General features: G+C 36.7%; 1 protein-coding gene across 10 annotated transcripts in view; it reads left to right on the forward strand.

Moving 5' to 3' along the window:
- TOR1AIP1 (torsin 1A interacting protein 1) overlaps window positions 1-10,827 on the forward strand; it is a 38,789-nt gene extending 27,962 nt beyond the window's left edge. For 5 of the 10 annotated variants that reach the window (XM_023640643.2, XM_014739580.3, XM_070267819.1 and 2 more), the window contains exons 9-13: window positions 345-386; window positions 926-994; window positions 5,475-5,519; window positions 5,884-5,940; window positions 8,435-10,827. In XM_023640643.2, coding sequence (XP_023496411.2) covers window positions 345-386; window positions 926-994; window positions 5,475-5,519; window positions 5,884-5,940; window positions 8,435-9,222 — 1,001 coding nt within the window. In that variant the 3' untranslated portion in view covers window positions 9,223-10,827. The remainder of the gene's footprint in view (window positions 1-344; window positions 387-925; window positions 995-5,474; window positions 5,520-5,883; window positions 5,941-8,434) is intronic. The other 5 variants (XM_023640644.2, XM_023640645.2, XM_070267822.1 and 2 more) reach the window with 1 other exon arrangement.
- The last annotated feature ends 9,005 nt before the right edge of the window (window positions 10,828-19,832 follow it).

The raw sequence follows: 19,832 nt of genomic DNA on the forward strand, positions 1-19,832 counted from the left end.
CCTTGTTTTTAAAATGAGAATAATAGTATCCACCGCATAAAGTGTGAGAATTAAGTAAAATTATCCTTGATAGCCTGTAAACATTCAGTACATTTAGCCATTATTTTGATGTTATTGATCCTAAAGCTGACTGCTTCTTATCTAATTCCTGAACATTTTGAAATTTGGAAAAGGGGGGAAACATATATATATATAATATGTTTGGGACTGATGAATGAAAAGTTTGATTTTTTTTTAACTATTGGTTTATAGTGTCCATAGTAAACAAGTAAAATGTGGATGAAACATCTTCATTGTTTTTGTTTCCAAGTATTCTATGAGCTTATCTCTGTTTTCTGTTCCAGATCGAGACTTCACAGCTCTTGATAAGCAACCTTCAGTGCTAAGTAAGTGGTTGATTATCCGTTCTTTTATCAGTCAACCAATTCTAACCCTGTCTTATTCTGCAACAAAAAGTTTGAATAGGATTTTAGGTCATTTTACCCTCTTTGCCTTTTAATGCACCACACATTGGTACTGTATGTGATAGTTACTCTGCGATGTGGACATGTGTTCAGGACTGTTTTACCAGAAGTAGTTTATTGGCAAGAGTAAATGGTTAACTTTTTCTTTGTAAACGACATTGAAATCAAGTTCAAGTTTTATTGAGCCCAGTCATTCTCATAGACCAGAGCAGAGGACTTGGGCGTGGATTTGTCTGTTAGGTGGTTGTGTATTTATTTGCTGCCTTTTTTGCTGTGGGAAGTGGTTCATCCTCACTGATGTTATCTTTTGACGTTATCTTCTACTTCTGAACCTATTGCTTTTGTTGTTTTCCTCCCCAACTTTGTTTTGCCTTTCTGATAAATTTAACTTACAGCACTGGAGCATGGTGTACATTGTCAAAGTATGTGAAATAGTATCTTGGTGTATGTGTTTGCCTCAGGCTCGGGATATCAAAAAACCCCTCAGCAACGGGTTGAGCAAACCACAAGAAAAAGGACGTGGATGCAAAGTAAGTTAATAAATCTCTACTGTTATTGAAATAATTTTATTTGCTGTTTTTCTGGATTATTTAAGATACAAAAATATTTAGTTCTTCAGATAAGCATTTAGGTTGTTTGTGATTTCATTAATACAGGACAGCTATGATTACTAGTTTAGTTATTTCCACCTGCTTGGACTGGCAGGAGGCGGACTGGGTGTAAAGTGTAGATAGTGGTGCAAGAAGACCCATGGATGGTGAGTCTGGACTTGAGAAGTTGTCAGCTCTATCTAGCAGCAGTACAATTTGTACATGATAATGAAATTCTACTCTTTTGACAGTATGTGTTTTATTTTTAGCAGACTTTGTTTACTTGTATATAAATAACTATTTAGAGCAGCTCTGTGTATCCATTATTTTAAGCAATAAAGGGTGAAATCCACAAACTGTATTTTTGTGTTTAGGTTTAGGATGAATTCAATGTAAAAGAATTTAGGAAATACCATAGATAGATGTGATGTAGCAATCACACTCTGAACTCAGTCTATCATACTTTGTGTAGCAATGCGTCCACATTAACCCTTGACAGTGTAAAACAAATCCATGCCTTAAGTGCCCCTTAACTTTTACTCATCACAACCATAGTAGGTCTCGAGGTCATCAGGCATCCCCTTACTTTTATTTAGATAATATAATAAAAATCCCCATTATATCTCTCTTGCTTATGAAATGACTAATTGGACAAGATAACCTCTATGACTTTGTTTTTCCATCATTAAAGCAGTAATGGTCACAATTCATTTTTGTGTGTGCATGTGTGTGTGTGTGAGGAAGATTGTGTGCTTTGGAACCTGTCTCTAAAAGTGGTGTAGAGAAAAAGAGGGGAGTTTGGAGTTAGGGCTCTGGGGTTCCAGTTCCAGTTCCAGCTCTTTTACTTACTAATTGAGTGATCTTGGTAAAGTCACTTAACCTTTGTGAACCTCAATTTTCTTACCTTTAAAGTAGAGATAATAGTGCCTATAACTCATTTATTCTGATGAGCTTATTATATATGTAAACATAGTTTTTTAAGTCTAAATATGACATAATTATTAATGCTTATTATTAACAAGATAGTGTGTAATAACCAATAATAATAACTATGCAAGATGTGTGCCCTCTGCTCTTGACTTTTAGAGCGATTGATTGTTACCATACTCTTCAGACTTGAAAACTTGAGCTTTAGCTTTTAAAAAGATCTTTATTTTAGAGAATTTTGTTACTGTCTCTAATAATGTTTTTAATAAGAGGGATAGACATTACCTTTTTAACACTGCCCTGCTTCAGCAGTATATACCCTGCTAAGTTTGTGTTCTATGAATATTATAAATATTACATACGTTATACAATGACTGTGGTTTAGTCAGTTTTCATCATTAAAATCATAGAAGAGCACATAACAGCTTTTCGTGTATTATCTCATTTGATCTTTGCAATCATGGAGTAAGGTATTCAAGATAAACGTTATCTTGATGGATTTTTTTTTCTAAACTAAAAGACTGTTTCTCATGCTCTTTCACTTGCCATCCTCATGGGGTTTTTTTTTAAACCATTTTTTTGAGGTATGATTGGCATACATTTAATGTATAAATAGCTTATGTATTTAATGGATAGAACTTCATGAGTTTGGAGATAAGTATACACCTGTGAAGCCATCACCATAATCTATACTATAAACATATCTATCACCCCCAAAAGTTTCCTCCCACCCTCTGTTTATTATTATTTTTTTGCATGTGTGATAAGAATGCTTAATATGAGATCTACTCTCTTAAATTTTTAAATATACAATACAGTGTTGTTAGCTATGGGTAACTGTGCTCTGCGGTAGATTTCTAGGACTTCTTCACCTGTATAACTGAAACTTTGTACCCTTTGACTAAAACCTCCTTGTTTCCCCCTCCCTCAGCCCCTGGCAACCACCGTTCTGCTCCCTACATCTATGAATTTGACTATTTTAGATTCCTCACATAAGTGGTATCCTGAAGTATTTGTCCATCTGTGTCTGGCTTATTTCACTTAGCCTAATGTCCTCCGTGTTGTTGCACATGGCAGGATTTCCATCTTTTTTAAGGCCGAGTAATATTCCATTGTATGTATATATACCACATTTTCTTTATCCATTTATCCATCAGTGGTTGCTTTCATGTCTTGGCTATTGTGAATATTATTGTAGTGAACATGGGCATTCAGATATCTCTTCAGGATGCTAATTTCAATTTGCTCAGATATATATCCAAAAGTGGGATTGCTAGTTCATATGGTAGTTCCATTTTTGATTTTTTGAGAAACCTCCGTAGTGGCTTTTCCAACTTATAGTCCCACCAACGGTCTACAGGGGTTCCCTTTTCTCCACATCCTCTCCACATACCTAACTCTTTTGTTGTTTTGATAATAGCCATTCTAACAGGTATGAGGTGATATCTCATTGTGATTTCGATCACCTATTTCATTGTGCTTTTTTAGTTTGTCATAATCCCATCGTCTATTTTTGCTTTTGTTGCCTGTGCTTTTGGTGTCATATCCAAGAAATCATTGCCAAGACCAACATCAAGAAGCTTTTTCCCTATGTTACTTCTGGGAGTTTTATGGTTTCTATACTTATGTTTAAGTCTTTAATCCACTTTGAGTTGATTTTTGTGTATGGTGTAAGATTAGGGGCCAATTTTATTCTTTTGCGTATGGATATTCAGTTTTCCCAGTGCCATTTATTGAAGAGACTATCCTTTCTCCATTGTGTGATCTTGGCACCCTTGTTGAAGATCAGATGACTGCATCTGCGTGTCCGTTTCTGGACTCTATTCTCTTTTCTTGGTCTATGTGTCTGTTTTTATGTCAGTACCATACTGTTTTGATTACTCTAACTTTGTAATGTATTTGAAATCAGGAAGTGTGATGCCTCTAGGTTTGTTCCTCTTATTCAAAATTTCTTTGGCTATTTGAGGTCTTTTGTGGTTCCATATGAATTTTAGGATTGTTTTCTATTTCTATAAAAAATGCTATTGGAATTTTGATAGAGATTGCACTGAATCTGTAGATTGCTTTGGGGAGTATGGACATTTTAAGAATATTATTTCTCCAATCTATGAACGTGGGATGTCTTTCCATTTATTTGTGTCTACTTTAGTTTCTTTCGTCAGTTTTTTTTCTAGTTTTCAGTGTACAAGTCTTTCACCTCCTTGGTTAAGTTTATTCCTAAGTATTTATTCTTTTTCATGCAATTTTGAATGGAATTGTTTTCTTAATTTTGTTTGTGTTAATTTTTTTTTCTTGAGGAAGATTGTCCCTGAGCTAACATCTATTGCCAGTCTTCCTTTTTTTTCTTGAGGAAGATTGTCCCTGAGCTAACATCTATGCCAGTGTTCCTCTATTTTGTGCATGGGACGCCATACAGCATGGCTTGATGAGCCACCACTGTGTAGGTCCACACCCAGGATTCAAACCTGGGAACCCTGGGCTACCAAAGGGGAGTGTGCAAACTTAATCACTACGCCACTGGGCCAGCCCTTGTTTGTGTTAATTTTGTTTTCTTAATTTTATGTTCTATGAGATGTATAAATACTGCGTATGTTACATAACAACTATTATTTAGCTATTTTTCATCATTAATACCATCATAGTATAGAATTTTCCTATAGTATTATCTCATTTGATCTTTGCAATCATGGAGTGAAGTATTCAGGATAAACATTATCTGATGAATTTTTTTTTTTATAGTAATACAGTTGTAACTTTGGAGACCAGCTTTGAAGCTCCTAAATGATGTCGTTTCCTAGGCTAAACTAGTAATTGTAAAACAGTATGTCTTTAGACTTAAGCTTGATGCCATTTTGTTTCATTTGAGGTTCTTTGTCATATGACCAAAACTAAGACTGTATCTTAGCAGAGCTAATTTTATTCCTCCAGTTTAGTCCAGTGTTTCTCAAGTGAAAGCTTTGGTAAACACCAGGAAAATCCACCAGGAAGATCATTTATATATACAAAAGTTGCAAAACTCCAGGCGAGTTAGAGATGGCAGTATTGGTAAATGTAGGTCCTACAGATGAGTAACTCAGCCTCTCCACCTTCTGAACCCTGTCCTTCCATTTCCTCTCTCTTAGATGTTAAGATCTGCAGCCAGGCCCACAAGGATGGAGGGAAAAAGGAAAGAGTGGGGATAGTTTTTAATTTGTTTTCTAAAGTAATGATGGAAGTAGAGATTTGATGGAGTTGTGAGAAAGGTATTTTTGAAATCTGTTGTTTAACCCAAACCTAAAACAGAATTACTTGTCTGTTAACAGAAATGGTAAAGTTTTTTTAGTATAATTTATATTACTGATATTTGAAATAGTTAGAAGTACCAGAAGAAATATTTGAATCAATTTGAGGTAGAAAATCGTGAGGATTAAGATTGAGTTTTATGTGAAAACCCCTTATCCGGATAGCTCAGGAATCCATAATCCATATTTTGTCCTTTTTCCCGTCTTTACAGCATCATCACCAGGCAAGAGTTTTCCACATGGCAATTTTTCAGATGGTATAATATGTTTCCTTTTATTATAGTTGTGCTTATTTTCTTTGTCTTCTTATTTGTCCCAAAAGTTTCACCACTCCCATTAAATAATTTGGGTCAAATACTTAAAGGCTTTCTCTCACAAAACTCATGTATTAAGAGCATGCTTTGTACTTCACCTCTACATGCTGCAAATAATTATGAAAGAAATTGGCCTTGTGTCTCAAGGAGCTGTCAATTTAATGGGCGCTCAGATCTTCTGCTCTTTCTTCTGTTTCTGGCTGATTTCTGCCTATTTTCTCTTGGTGGAATTTGTGTTTTCTTTCTCTATTGGAAATACTTAAATTGTGAAACATAAATTGATCGTCTTTCTCACTCCTATCATTAGATGACAGCGTTCAGAAATCAGAACTTTGGAACCAGTCTCCGTCAACCTCCAACCAACGTAAGTTTGTCTCTTCAGTTCTTATTGAGTCTCTAAAATCGGTGATCCATAATTGTTTCTCAGTTTTTTGACAGCAAAATAACTTAATGCTATTTGAAGAACTGTATTTTAAGCACTTCAGAGGAAAAAGTAGATATCTTACGAGCAAAAAAATTCTTTAAGGACAAACTCTATGAAACAGCAGCTGGTTTTTCTCCTTCACTTCATTGTCCATAAGATCAAAAGTAAAAGTTAATAAGTAAAGTGACTGATACTATCAACTGAGTGAACCTGGCTGAGTCAAAAGAAAGACAACACATAGCATGACATAATGGGATTACCATGGGTTTTAGAGTCTACAGACCTGTATTTGAATTAGATTGGACCACTTACCTTCTGTAGAGCCTTGGGGCAAATTTCTTTAATTCTCTAATCCTGTTTATTATCCTGCATGAGTACTAAGAAAATAACAGTGATTCTCAAAATTTTTGGTCCCAGTACCACTTTCCACCAGCAAAATTAGTAAGTACCCGAAAATAAAATATAGGTTATACCTGTCCATATTTACCTTAAAATTAAAGTTGAAGATTTTAAAAAATATTTATTAATTTATTTTTAAATAATTTAGAAGAGTGACAAATTGTTTTATATTTTTTCTAATCTCTTTAATGTCTGACTTAATAAAATGGAGCTGGATTCTCGTATCTGCTTCTGCATTCAGTCTGTTAAAATAGATTGTTTTGATTGAAGTATCTACAGAAAATCCAGCTTTATACAGATATGTAGAATTTTAATTGTCTTCAGATAATTGTGGGTATTCTCTTTTGATACTCTCTAAAACTCAAACTCAACAAGTGGTAGTTTCTAAATGTTATTTGAAATGTGAAATCTGAAATCATATTAATGAACTTTTTGTATTATATTACATAAAAATCCATTGGTCTTATACCTTGAATGGAATGTCACATATGCTGGTCATTTGGGAAATATTGGTTCACTAAGTTACATAGATCTTCCATATGTTGACACATTTTGTAATACAGTGTAAATCACATTTGTTAATAGCACCTCAATCTGAAGACAAAAATGTCTGTAGTACTGGAGCTGTCAGGCTCATGGTGGCAGACACAAGATTTATACAATCCTAATTTTCACTTGAAATCTTGAATTTTATAATTGGTAACAGATATTGTCCGTTTTCTTCCTAGAAGCAGTAGGCTCACTTTATTCATTTTCAAAAAAATGTCTGCCAAATACGGAAGTCTGACTAATCATAGTTTGTCACTGGTTCTTTCAAGCAAAAATATCATGAAAAAAGCACTAGTTCAGTTTACAGCTCAGTTGCGCAAAGTTCTTTTCCTTGAGGCGACTGTTGTACGGTGCCATGCCACGGCAGTGCTTTGTGTATGCTTCCCACTTCTTCACACAGACTCTTAAGATTTCTACACAGAGGTTGAGTTTTAATAAGGTAAATAATTTTAACTGCTTCATGAAAGACATTCTTAGGTGACACTGATAACCGTGAATGTGTGGCCGTGAAGGATACAAAGACTACGCTAGTCCAGTTTGTGCCGCTGCCCTGTGATTCATGCTAAAGCAGCCATCATTTTCCCACCGTGGCTTTTTGCACCATCAATGCAAATGTCAACATGGTACAAAAAGTCAACTGTTGTCTTAGTGCTATGAGAATACATTTAACCTCAAGGACCCCCTTGAAAGAATCTCGAGGTACCCCACCAACCACACTTTGAGAACTGTTGCTCTAAAAGGTCCGTAGTACAATTATTATCCTAAAGCAGTCAATCAATAAATAGAAGGTGTAATAGTACCATTGTTGCCATCATATTGAATGATTAAATGAAGTATATAAGAAAGTGCTTTATAAACTGAAAAGCACTAGATGAAAGTAAATTATTGCCAATAATAATTAGAGATGAGTTGCAAACTAAATTTTACCAGAATTAACTTGCATGCCACAAAAAATAGGCATCCATGTAATTAAAGGGACGGCTACCTATCCTAATACATTGAAGACGCTCACTTATAGTGCATCCTTTTCTTTATTCCTTTATGTGCTTTAAAAAATTCCACCTTGGATAATTAACCATGTGAACTCTGAGATTCTAAATTAAAAAATATTTTGTAAAGTATCTTTTAATATTGGTTACCTCCCAAATATTAGCAGTAGTAGCAATAGTTTTGCTTTATAAATTATATCATTTTTGACCTGCTTATGCCATTTCATATATTTAAATCCTGCTTTTTCCTCTTAAGACTTTTATCATTTTGACATTGAAGAGGCTTATGCATACTTGTACGTATAACTTAAAACCTATCAGTGAGATTTTCTTGAAAACCTGTGAGAAATTATTTCTTTAAGAAAGTAAATTATCAACTCCTTTCTTTAAATTTCTTCCTCTTTTATCTAATGTTTATAAAGATTAGTATTGGTTTTAAAAGTCACCTGAATCTAATAAAATAATATTTATATCTGTCATTTTGTTTTCCTGCGCAGAAGTGACTGGACAGCCCAAAAATGCACCGTTTGTCAAGACGAAGTGGTGGTTGCTACTCGTTCTGATAGCTGCTCTTGCCCTTGGGAGCTTTTGGCTCTCTCCTACTCCTGAGGTGGAAACCACTGCTGTTCAAGAGTTCCAGAACCGGATGAAACAACTTATGAAGAAGTACCAAGGTCAAGATGAGAAGCTGTGGAAAAGGAGCCTAACATTCCTGGAGAAACATCTTAATAGCTCCCAACCTCGGCCTCAGCCTGCTATCTTGCTGCTCACTGCTGCTCAAGATGCTGAACAAGCACTCAAGTGCCTGAGTGAACAAATTGCTGATGCCTATTCTTCCGTCCACAGTGTCCGTGCCATCAGGATTGATGGGGCAGGCAAAGCTACTCAAGACAGCGATGCTGTCAAACTAGAGGTGGATCAGGAACTGAGCAATGGATTCAGAAATGGCCAGAATGCAGCTGTGGTGCACCGCTTCGAGTCGCTGCCTGCAGGCTCCACTTTGATCTTCTATAAGTATTGTGACCATGAAAATGCAGCTTTCAAAGACGTAGCCTTAGTCCTGACTGTCTTGTTGGAGGAGGAGACACTTGAAACCAGTCTAGGTCTAAAGGAAATTGAAGAGAAAGTGAGGGATTTCCTCAAAGTCAAGTTCACCAACTCTGACACACCCAACTCCTACAAACACATGGACCCAGACAAATTGAGTGGGCTCTGGAGCCGAATTTCTCACTTAGTCCTGCCTATACAACCTGAAAATGCCCTGAAAGGGGGCATCTGCTTGTAAGGGGTGACAGAAGAGAAAATCATGTCTCAAGTTCTGAGAACTTTTCAGACTTTCCAACCAGAGACAGGATTCAGAGCTCTTTTTGAAAGAACTGGTTTCTTTTTGAAGGAAGTTAAGTTCTTATGGAAACCTGAAATATCCATATATATAACCTAATGATCTGTTATTTGAGAGAATCGTTTATTTCCATGAGCTCTCTGTTAATGGTATTTGAGGACTGTAAATGATCTGCAGTCCCACAGAGGATCCCTTCAGATTCTGGGGCGAATCATCGCTGTGATATGACCAGTGGGAGAGAGTAGGCTCCTTCCTATGAATCTTCCCAATTTTTTATCTTAGGTTTTTGAGTTTGTTGAGTTGTTAGACAGCTCTCTAAATGCAACCATGGGTTTTCCCATTTTGTTCTCTTTTACATCATTTAGGTGTGATTTTCTTAGTCAGCTTCCGCTTATAGGAACAAAAGTAATGAAAGGTCATCTGAGTGTGTGTTTGAATTTTTTTCCTTTGTTTTTGGAGGGCGGGGAGGAGGAAGCAAAAGAAAAGAGAGAAATTGTGAAATGGGTTAGGAAAGGAGGAAAAAAACAGTCTTCAAGGTGAAATGTTAAGCCACTGAGACTTAGATTAGTCAAACATAGTCATGTGAACTCCTTTCTCAGAGAATTCTCTTGGGATTTGTTTTTCACATGGTTTTTTTTCCCCTCTAAGAAATTTTTGGTCCTCCCAAGGATTTCGAAGCATGTACATCATGAAATTTTGTATATTTGTTCATTTGACTCTTCTGCATGGGTAAATTCAGAGCAGTTTATTTTGGACATATCCTGAAGCTGTTGTTTTGAATCAAGAAATACAGTTTCAGGAATTGGTAAACCATTTGTTAACCAGCTTTTCTGGGCTGTTGAAGAAGGATTTAATTTTCTGCGTGTCCACTTGTTACAGTCTAAGTCCTTGAATGATGGTCTTATAACAAAAGTAAGGATTTACTATGCACGTGATAGATTTTATTGAGTGCCTCAAGCCAAAAAGAAAGTAAACTTTACCATATGTGAAGAATGTTAAAAGGTACTACTGTACATTACTGGACTATTATAGTATTTTGGTTGTAACTTTGCATCTATAACTGAGCTTATCTACCAACTGCTTTGGTTTTCTTAGTATCTTAAAATTTTAGATCCACCGTGTTTTTTTATTGTCTACGAACCTTTAAATGAAAATTTTGTTTTTAGAGTACCAGAGCCAGTTATTGGCTTCATCATTTACCGTGTGAGGATCCCGCGACTGGTAGTAGAGTGTGATCTAGTTTCTTCCCACTAGGACTACCAGTGTTCATAAATTCACATCCCTTATTATAGTTTCTTCCTGAATGTCAAAAGTCGAATCATCTGATTTATAGAGGATTCTAAAACAAGGTTTTTTAAAAGGCTCATTTTATACATGTATATTATATGGAGAAGCAAATGTTTTTATTAAATGTTTCACTGACCAAAATAATTTTAAAGTAATTAATGTTACTTATATCTTTCAGGAAAAATAATTGTAGCAGCTAATCTGTAAATGACTTTAAAAGCTATTTTAGTAATTTAAATAAATTTACTTTCTTGGTTTGTACCATCTGTATGTGTTGTAAACTTAATAATTCATATGCTTTTTTTTGAATCCTAGAATTTTCCTTACACTAGAACAATTTTAGTGACTTCTGCTAGGAGAAACAAAGGCCAAAGATTGGGAGCCATTCACAAATACACTGGTTAGAAATAGAATCACCATGACTTTCTGTTTTATCCAGGGATTTTGAATTATCACTCAAATGGAATTAATGTAGGTATTCCCAACCTAGCAAAAGAATCTACAGCAGTGTTTCTCAAATTTTTCATTCTCACCTCCCTAAAGAGCTATTTTAGATAATTTTTTTTCTAATCGCCTATCCCTGTGAAATTTCAATACCAGCCATATACTGTATGTCTGTTCATGAACTTTATATATTTTTGTACTTTATACATATGAAAAGTTAAGAGTTTTTTGCCCCCAATAACCAATTTTTGCCCCCAGTAGGAATGCATGCTCGAGGGGCCAGCCCAGTGGCACAGCAGTTAAGTTCGCATGTTCCGCTTTGGCGGCCCGGGGTTCGCCAGTTCAGATCCCAGGTGTGGATGTGACACCGCTTGTCAAGCCATGCTGTGGTAGGCATCCCACATATAAAGTAGAGGAAGATGGGCACAGATGTTAGCTCAGGGGCAGTCTTCCTCAGCAAAAACAGGTGGATTGGCAGCAGTTAGCTCAGGGCTAATCTTCCCAAAAAAAAGAATGCATGCTCAAGAACATCTGTATTTTAGATCATTGCTGCCTAAAACAGTTTGTTTTCTGTTCATGTTATTATAATCCTTTGGAAGGGAAAATTTATTAAGTCATCAGCTTGAAAGTAGGAACTAGGGTCTCTAGAAACTAGGTACATTGTGACTTTGAGTGACAGCATTGGCCCAGGGAAAACCACAGTACAGTACTGGTCTTAAAATTTCTAGAAGCTTAGTTTGGTTCCTTTTTTCAAATGACTTTCTTATATTTAAGGAAGTTTTCTAACCCTCCAATCCTCAAAACAAAGATTGGAAGTAAACTTAATTTTCATTCTCTGAAGAAAACTATGAAGAAAGGGTTTGCATAGTTCATACCATTAGTTAATGCCTAAAGTAATGATATAAAACCCAGTTTCCCTGTGACCTCAGGTCTTGAAAATGGTCTTTTGTTGGCAGTGTAAGGAAGCATTTGAATGCATAAAGATAATGGACTATTCTGCTGCATTGTCCTTACCAAGGTCATAGAGTAAAATCTTATGGTATGAAGATTCTGCTGGCATTAGCCACCTGGGATGAAGATGTGAGTTCTGAATCTGGGAAGACTGCTATTGACTGAAAAAGAGGAAACTCTTGCCTTGAATACCTATCTCTCTGTGGCCTGGATTCAGAGAAGACCTGGTTTGCTTGTGGGCTCTTCTAGATGGTAGGGAAAATTATAGCCTGTCACCTGAGCAGAAACTGGGAGAAACCCCTCCCCATTTACACATTGTTCTCTTTTGCATATTCTTGGACTTTTCTGGAATGTGCATTTCCCTTGCCCCATTTTCATTCTCTACTAATTCTTATTTGTTCTTAAGGCCTTAGTTTTTTAGGCAGAACTTCACTGAAACCTTCCTTAATTCCCTTCCCCCAAATACTGGTTTAGGTGCCCCTTGTTTATTCTCTAATTCATCCTGTATTACCCCTAACACAGCAGTTAGCACACTCCCATTACCATCTGCCTCTTGATAGCAAGAAAATGTCATCAATATATGCACAGTGGTAATCATGTAAAGTGCTCAAATATCTGTTGAATAAAAATTGCAAGCCCTACCTAACTAGCTAGAATACGTAAGTTGCATCTTTCTCAGTGTTTTAAAGATTTCATTTTTTCTTTTTCTCACCAAAGCCCCCTGGTACATAGTTGTGTATTTTTAGTTGTGGGTCCTTCTAGTTGTGGCATGTGGGATGCCGCCTCAGCATGGCTTGATGAGCAGTGCTATGTCCGTGCCAAGGATCTGAAGTGGCAAAACCCTAGGCTGCCGAAGAGGAGCACACAAACTTAACCACTTGGCCACGGGGCCAGCCCCTTTCTCAGGGTTTTATTTGCTTTTTCCCCGTTATTCCTAAACCTTTATGTAACTATTTCAGCCTGGACTCAATAGCGCTATGAGTAATTTGAGGAAAGAGGGAGGGGATCAATCCCAGAGGTACGAGGGAAACCTTGCAATGAAGGGTCGTTAGTGTGAGATCCTCAAAGGGAAGGTGAATGTTAAGAGACAAAACTGGGAGGCCATGAGGTTTTTCTACAGTGAGATTTGGAATTCGAATTTTCTTTAAAAAGTTTCCTTAACATCTTTTCATATTGCCTAAGAGAGTATTATAGTTCAGATAAGAATTGCCTATGGATGTGAAGAGAAGATGGATAAGAAAGATATTTGAGAAGTAGAAATGACATGGTTTGGTAGTTGAATGTAATGTTACATAGAAAATACCTCATAGAGGACTCCTCAAAGTTCTGTACTACTAAAAATACCTCTTCATTCTACTTAGCTCATACATCTCCTCTTTCCAAATACTAAGCATACAGTGGTAGAGTAAGTTCTTACCTCTGCATGTCTTTATGTTGACTTTTTTAACAGTTTGAATTAAAGAGTTAGGAATTTGTATGTAAATAAAAACCCTGTCCAACCAGCAAAAGTGAAAAGGGGAGGTGGGGTGGGTGTTGTAAGAATATACATCTCAGACTCAAAGACAGGAAAATAGGGAAACTGTGAAGACTGTTCTGGATGGGGACCTCAGCAGCCATTCTCTCTGCCTCTCTACTTTTGGCTTGCTATGCATTAGCAGCTTCCCTTTTGTAACTTAGACATACCAAGAGGGTAAACCTGATTGGCTCAATGCAGTGTATGGATGACCCCTGAAAAGAATATATGATTTAACATAGCTGCCTAGGTCACCCCTTTAACAGGGACCATTGAGTGGGTATGGGGTAGGGCAGTTTCCTAAGGTCAAGCCAAGGAGTGGGCAAATACGGTTAAGGAACAACTGAATATATCTTCAAATGTGTAAAGACCTTTATATAACACGAAGCTATACTGGTTAATTCCTTTCATTTTAGCTTTTTTTAAAAAAATTAAGTGATGTAAGCATCACGACAGAGTGAGCTCTTCCCTTAGACTCTCCCCATTAAGATACAATGAAAAGGACGTTCATAAACCAACAGAGGACATTTACACAACACAATAGGCATCTGAGATACCCACACAGTGATACATCTGAAGGTGGAAGAGCTGTACCCCTGGGAAGAAGTAGAAGGATGTAACGGCATCTCCTCACCTTCCCTGGGAGTGAGTTAGGGCACAGGACCATGCATGGCTCTGAGAAGAGAGAGAGAAGGGGCAGCTGTCTGCAGGAATGCCTTCACACACTCAGTTATTCACCAGCCGTAGGAAAGCTCCACACACAGGAGGCTAAGCTATTGAAGGGGTGTCTTCATCAAGCCAGCAGCCCAGGAGAACAGATAGCAAAAGCAGAGCAAGAATGCCCACAGGATCATGCACATGAAAGAAAGCACCCTTCCCCCAACCTGGTGCATCAGCTTAGCCAGTCAGCCAGAGCAAGGAACCCCCTTCAAGAGCACATGCCCATGCATTTGAAAAGCAGCTGTGGCAAGTGGGCAATTGCAGATGGGCCCTGTCAGCATAGATTCCAAAGGACAGGCACAGATGCCAGGGATTGTGGTGGGCTCAGAAGACACAGCTCCTGACCACCCCCAGTGGCGGCAGGTGGAATCTGTGACCAGATTCTATCACTATTTGAAGGCACAAATCCACCCCATCAAATAGTATGGAGAAATATGTTAATACTCCAAACCAGAAGGAAAATGACAAGCACCCAGAAATCAATCCTGAAGCCACAGAAATTTACAATCTAAGTGATAGAGAATTCAGAATAGCTATCATGAAAAAATGAGAATTCAGAAAGACAGTTCAATGAAATCAGGAAAAAACTAATGAGCAGAGGGAATTCTTCATAAAAGAGATTGAAACTATAAAGAAAAACCAATCAGAAATCTTGGAGATGAAAAACACAATGAATGAGAGAAATATCTGGAATCCTTGAATAACAGAGTTGGTATTATGGAGGATAGAATTAGTAGTTGTGGAGGAGAGAAATATAGACATGCTTCAGGTGGAGGAGAGAGAACTAAGACTAAAAAGAAATGAAGAAATTCTCTGAGAAATATCCAATTAAATAAGGAAATGCAACATAAGGATTATAGATATTCAAGAGGGAGAGGCGAGGGAGAAAGGAGCAGAGGGCTTGTTCAAAGAAACAACAGAGAATTTCCCAAACCTGGGGAACGAGCTGGAATTACAAGTAAAAGAAGCTAATAGAACTCCTAATTACGTCAATGTAAAAAGACCTTCTCCAAGGTAGTAAAACTGGCAAAAGTCAATGACAAAAAATATTAAAGGAAGCAAGGCAGAAGAAAATAACTTACAAAGGAATCTCTATCAGGCTTTCAGCAGATTTCTCATCAGAAACTTTGCAGGCTAGGAGAGAGTGGAATGACATTCAAAATTCTCACAGACAAAAACTTTCAGCCAAGAATACTCTATCCAGCAAAAATATCCTTCAGACATGATGGAGAAATAAAAAACTTTCTCAAATAAACAAAAGCTGAGGGAGTTCATCACCACAAGACCCCCCAACAAGAAATGATCAACAAGGCCCTCATACCTGAATAAAAAGAAAAGGTTTACAAAGCCTGAGCAAGGAGATAAATAGGCAGACAAAAATCAGAAAATTGGAGCTATCAGAACAGGTCAGCAAGCACTTAATTATAACATTGAAGATGAAAGGAAGGAAAACATCAAAAATAACTATAATCTTGTCATTTTAACCACAAACAACACAAAGTGGAATAAGTTGCGACAACAACAACTTAGAAGGGGAAGAGGATGGGAATGGAACCTACTTAGACTAAGGAACTAAGAGGCTATCAGAAGATGGACTGTCTCATCTACAAGATTTTTTATACAAACCTCATGATAACCACTAAATAAATAATCAGAACAGAGACACAAATGATAAATAAAGAGAAAACTGAGAAAACCAACATAGAGAACTACCAAAGTGAATTGGCAACCCGAAATACATGGGACTAGAAACAAGGGAAAACAGAACAACTGGAAAACAAGTGATAAAATGACAGCATTATGCCTTCATTTATCAATCATCACTCTAAATGTAAATGGATTGAATTCTCTAATCAAAAGACACAGAGTGGCGAGGTGGATTAAAAAACAGGACCCAACAATATGCTGCCTCCAGGAAACACGTCTCTAAAGACAAATGCAGGCTCAGACTGAAGGGATGGAAGATGATACTCCAAGCTAATGGCAAACAGAAGAAAGTAGACGTTGCCATACTTATATCAGACAAAGGAGATTTCAAGATAATAAAGGCAATGAGAGACCAAGAGGGGCAGTATATAATGACAAAAGGGAAACTCCACCAAGAGGACATAACACTTATATATATGCACCCAACACCACAGCACCAAAGTACATAAAACAGCTATTAAGAAACCTAAAAGGAGATATTTAACAGCAACACAATAATAATAGGGGACCCTAACACCTCACATCAATAGATAGATCATCCAGACAGAAAGTCAACAGGGAAATAGTGGAATTATTTGAAAAACTTGACCAGATGGACTTAATAGATATATAAAGAACATTCCATCCAAACCCAGCAGAATACACATTCTTCTCAAATGCACATAGAACATTCTCAAAGATTTACCATATGCTGGGAAACAAGGCAAGCCTCAATAAATTTAAGAAGATTGAAATCATATCAAGCATCTTTTCCAGCCATAATGCTATGAAACTGGAAATCAGCTACAAGGGAAAAGTTGGGAAAGTGACAAATATGTGGAGACTAAACAACATGCTACGGAACAACCAATGGATCATTGAAGAAATTAAAGGAGAAATGAAAAAATATCTAGAGACAAATGAAAATGAAAATACACCATACCAACTCATATGGGATGCAGCAAAAGTGATCCTAAGAGGGAAATTCTTAGCAATACAGGCCCACCATAACAAACAAGAAAAATCTCAAATAAGCAATCTTAAACTACACCTAATAGAATTAGAAAAAGAACAAACAAAGCCCAAAGTCAGCAGAAGGAGGGAAATAATAAAAATTAGAGCAGAAATAAATGAAATTGAAACAAACAAAAAAAACCAGTAGAAAGGATCAATGAAACTAAGAGCTGGTTCTTGGAGAAGATAAACAAAATTGGCAAGCCCTTAGCCAGACTCATTAAGAAGAAAAGAGAGAAGGCTCAAATAAATAAAGTTAGAAATGCAAGAGGAGAAACTACAATGGGTACCACAGAAATACAAAGGATTATAAGAGAATACTATGAAAAACTATATGCCAACAAATTGGACTATCTAGAAGAAATGGATAAATTCTTAGACTCATAGAACCTCCCAAAATTGAATCAAGAAGAAATAGAGAATCTGAATAGACCAATCGCAAGTAAAGAGATTCAAACAGCAATCAAAAACCTCGCAAAAAATAAAAGCCCAGGACCAGATAGCTTCTCTGGAGAATTCTACCAAGCATTCAAAGAAGATTTAATATCTGTCTTTCTCAAACTATTCCAAAAACTTGAAATCAGAACACTTCCAAGTACATTTTATGAGGCCAACATCACCATGATCCCCAAGCCAGACAAGGGTAACAAAAGAAGGAAAATTACAGGCCAATATCGCTGATGAACATAGATACAAAAATCCTCAACAAAATATTGGCAAACAGAATACAGCAATACATTGAAAGGATCATACACAATGATCAAATGAGATTTATACCACAGATGCAGGAATGGTTCAACATCCACAAATCAATCAGTGTGATACACCACATTAACAAAATAAGGAATAAAAACCACATGATCATCTCAGTAGACACAGAGAAAGCATTTGACGAGATCCAGCATCCTTTTCTGATCAAAACTCTCAGTAAAATGGGTATAGAAGGAAAGTATCTCAACATTAAAAGGCCATATGTGACAAACCTACAGACAACTTCATACTCGGGGAAAAACTAAAAGCCATCCCTCTGTGAACAGGAACAAGACAAGGGTGCCCACTCTCACCACTCCTATTCAACATAGTACTGGAGGTTTTGGCCAGAGAAATTAGGCAAGAAAAAGAAAGAAAGGGTATCCAAATTGGCAAGAAAGTAGTGAAACTCTCACTGCTTGCACACGACATGATTTTATATATAGAAAACTCTAAAGAATCAATTGGAAAACTGTTAGAAATAACAACTACAGCAAAGTTGCGGGATATAAAATCAACTTACAAAAATCAGCTGCATTTCTATACTCTAATAACGAGCTAACAGAGAGTTCAAGGATACAATCCCACTTATGATCACAACAAAAAGAATAAAATATTAGGAATAAATTTAACTAAGGAGGTGAAAGACCTACACAATGAAAACTATAAGACATTATTGAAAGAAATTGATGATGACATAAAGAAATGGAAAGAGATTCCGTGCACATGGATTGGAAGAATAAACATAGTTAAAATGCCCATACTACCTAAAGCAATCTACAGATTCAATGCAATCCCAATCAGAATCCCAGTGACATTCTTCACAGAAATAGAACCAAAAAAACCCTAAAATTCATATGGGGCAACAAAAGGCCTTGAATAGCTAAAGCAATCCTGAGAAAAAAAGAGCAAAGCTGGAGGCATCACAATCCCTGACTTCAAAATATACTACAAAGTGATAGTAATCAAAACAGCATGGTCCTGGTAAGAAAATCAGATCAATGGAACAGAACTGAAAGCCCAGAAATAAAACCACACATCTACAGACAGCTAATCTTCAACAAAGGAGCTGACAACATACAATGGAGAAAGAAAGGTCTCTTCAGTAAATGGTGTTGGGAAAACTGGACAGCCACATGCAAAAGAATAAAAGTAGACCATTATTTTTCACCATACATGAAAATTAACTCAAAATGGAGTGAAGACTTGAAGGTAAGACGCGAAACCATAAAACTCCTAGAGGAAAATATAAGCAGTACACTCTTTGACATCAGTCTTAGAAGGATCTTTTCGAATACCATGTGTACTCGGGCAAGGGAAACAAAAGAAAAACTGGATAAAAGGGACTTCATCAGACTAAAGAGCTTCTGCAAGGCAAAGGGAACCAGGAACAAAATGAAGACAACCTACCAACTGGGAGAAAATATTTGTAAATCATATATCTGACAAAGAATCTCCAAAATATATAAAGAACTCACACAACTCAACAACAACAAAAAACAACCCAATCAAAAAATAGGCAGAGGATATGAACAGACATTTTTCCAAAGCAGATGTACAGATGGCCAACAGGCATATGAAAAGATACTCAACATCACTGATCATCAGGGAAATGCAAATCAAAACTACAATAAGATATCACCTTACACTCATTAGAATGGCTATAATCACCAAGATGAAAAATAACAAATGTTGGAGAGGATGTGGAGAAAAGGGAAACCCATACACTGCTGATGGGAATGCAAACTGGTGCAGCCACTACAGAAAACAGTATGGATATTTCTCAAAAAATTAAAAATAGAAATAACATACAACCAACTATCCCACTACTGGGTATTTATTCCAAAGAATTTGAAATCAACAATTGAAAGAGACTTATGCACCCCTATATTCATTGCAGCATTATTCACAATAGCCAAGATGTGGAAGCAACCCAAGTGCCCATCAACTGATGAATGGATAAACAAGATATGGTGTATATGTATAAACAATGGAATACTACTCAGCCATAAAAAAGGAACAGTCACCCCATTCACAATAACGTGGATGGACCTTGAGGGTATTATGTTAAGTGAAATAAGCCAGATAAAGAAAGACAAATACCACATGATTCCACTCATATGTGGAAGATAAACTAACACATGGACAAAGAGAATAGATCAGTGGTTACCAGAGGGGAAGGGTGTTA

Source organism: Equus caballus, chromosome 5 (assembly GCF_041296265.1).
Source record: "Equus caballus isolate H_3958 breed thoroughbred chromosome 5, TB-T2T, whole genome shotgun sequence".
In the NCBI taxonomy this organism is placed as follows: Eukaryota; Metazoa; Chordata; class Mammalia; order Perissodactyla; family Equidae; genus Equus; species Equus caballus.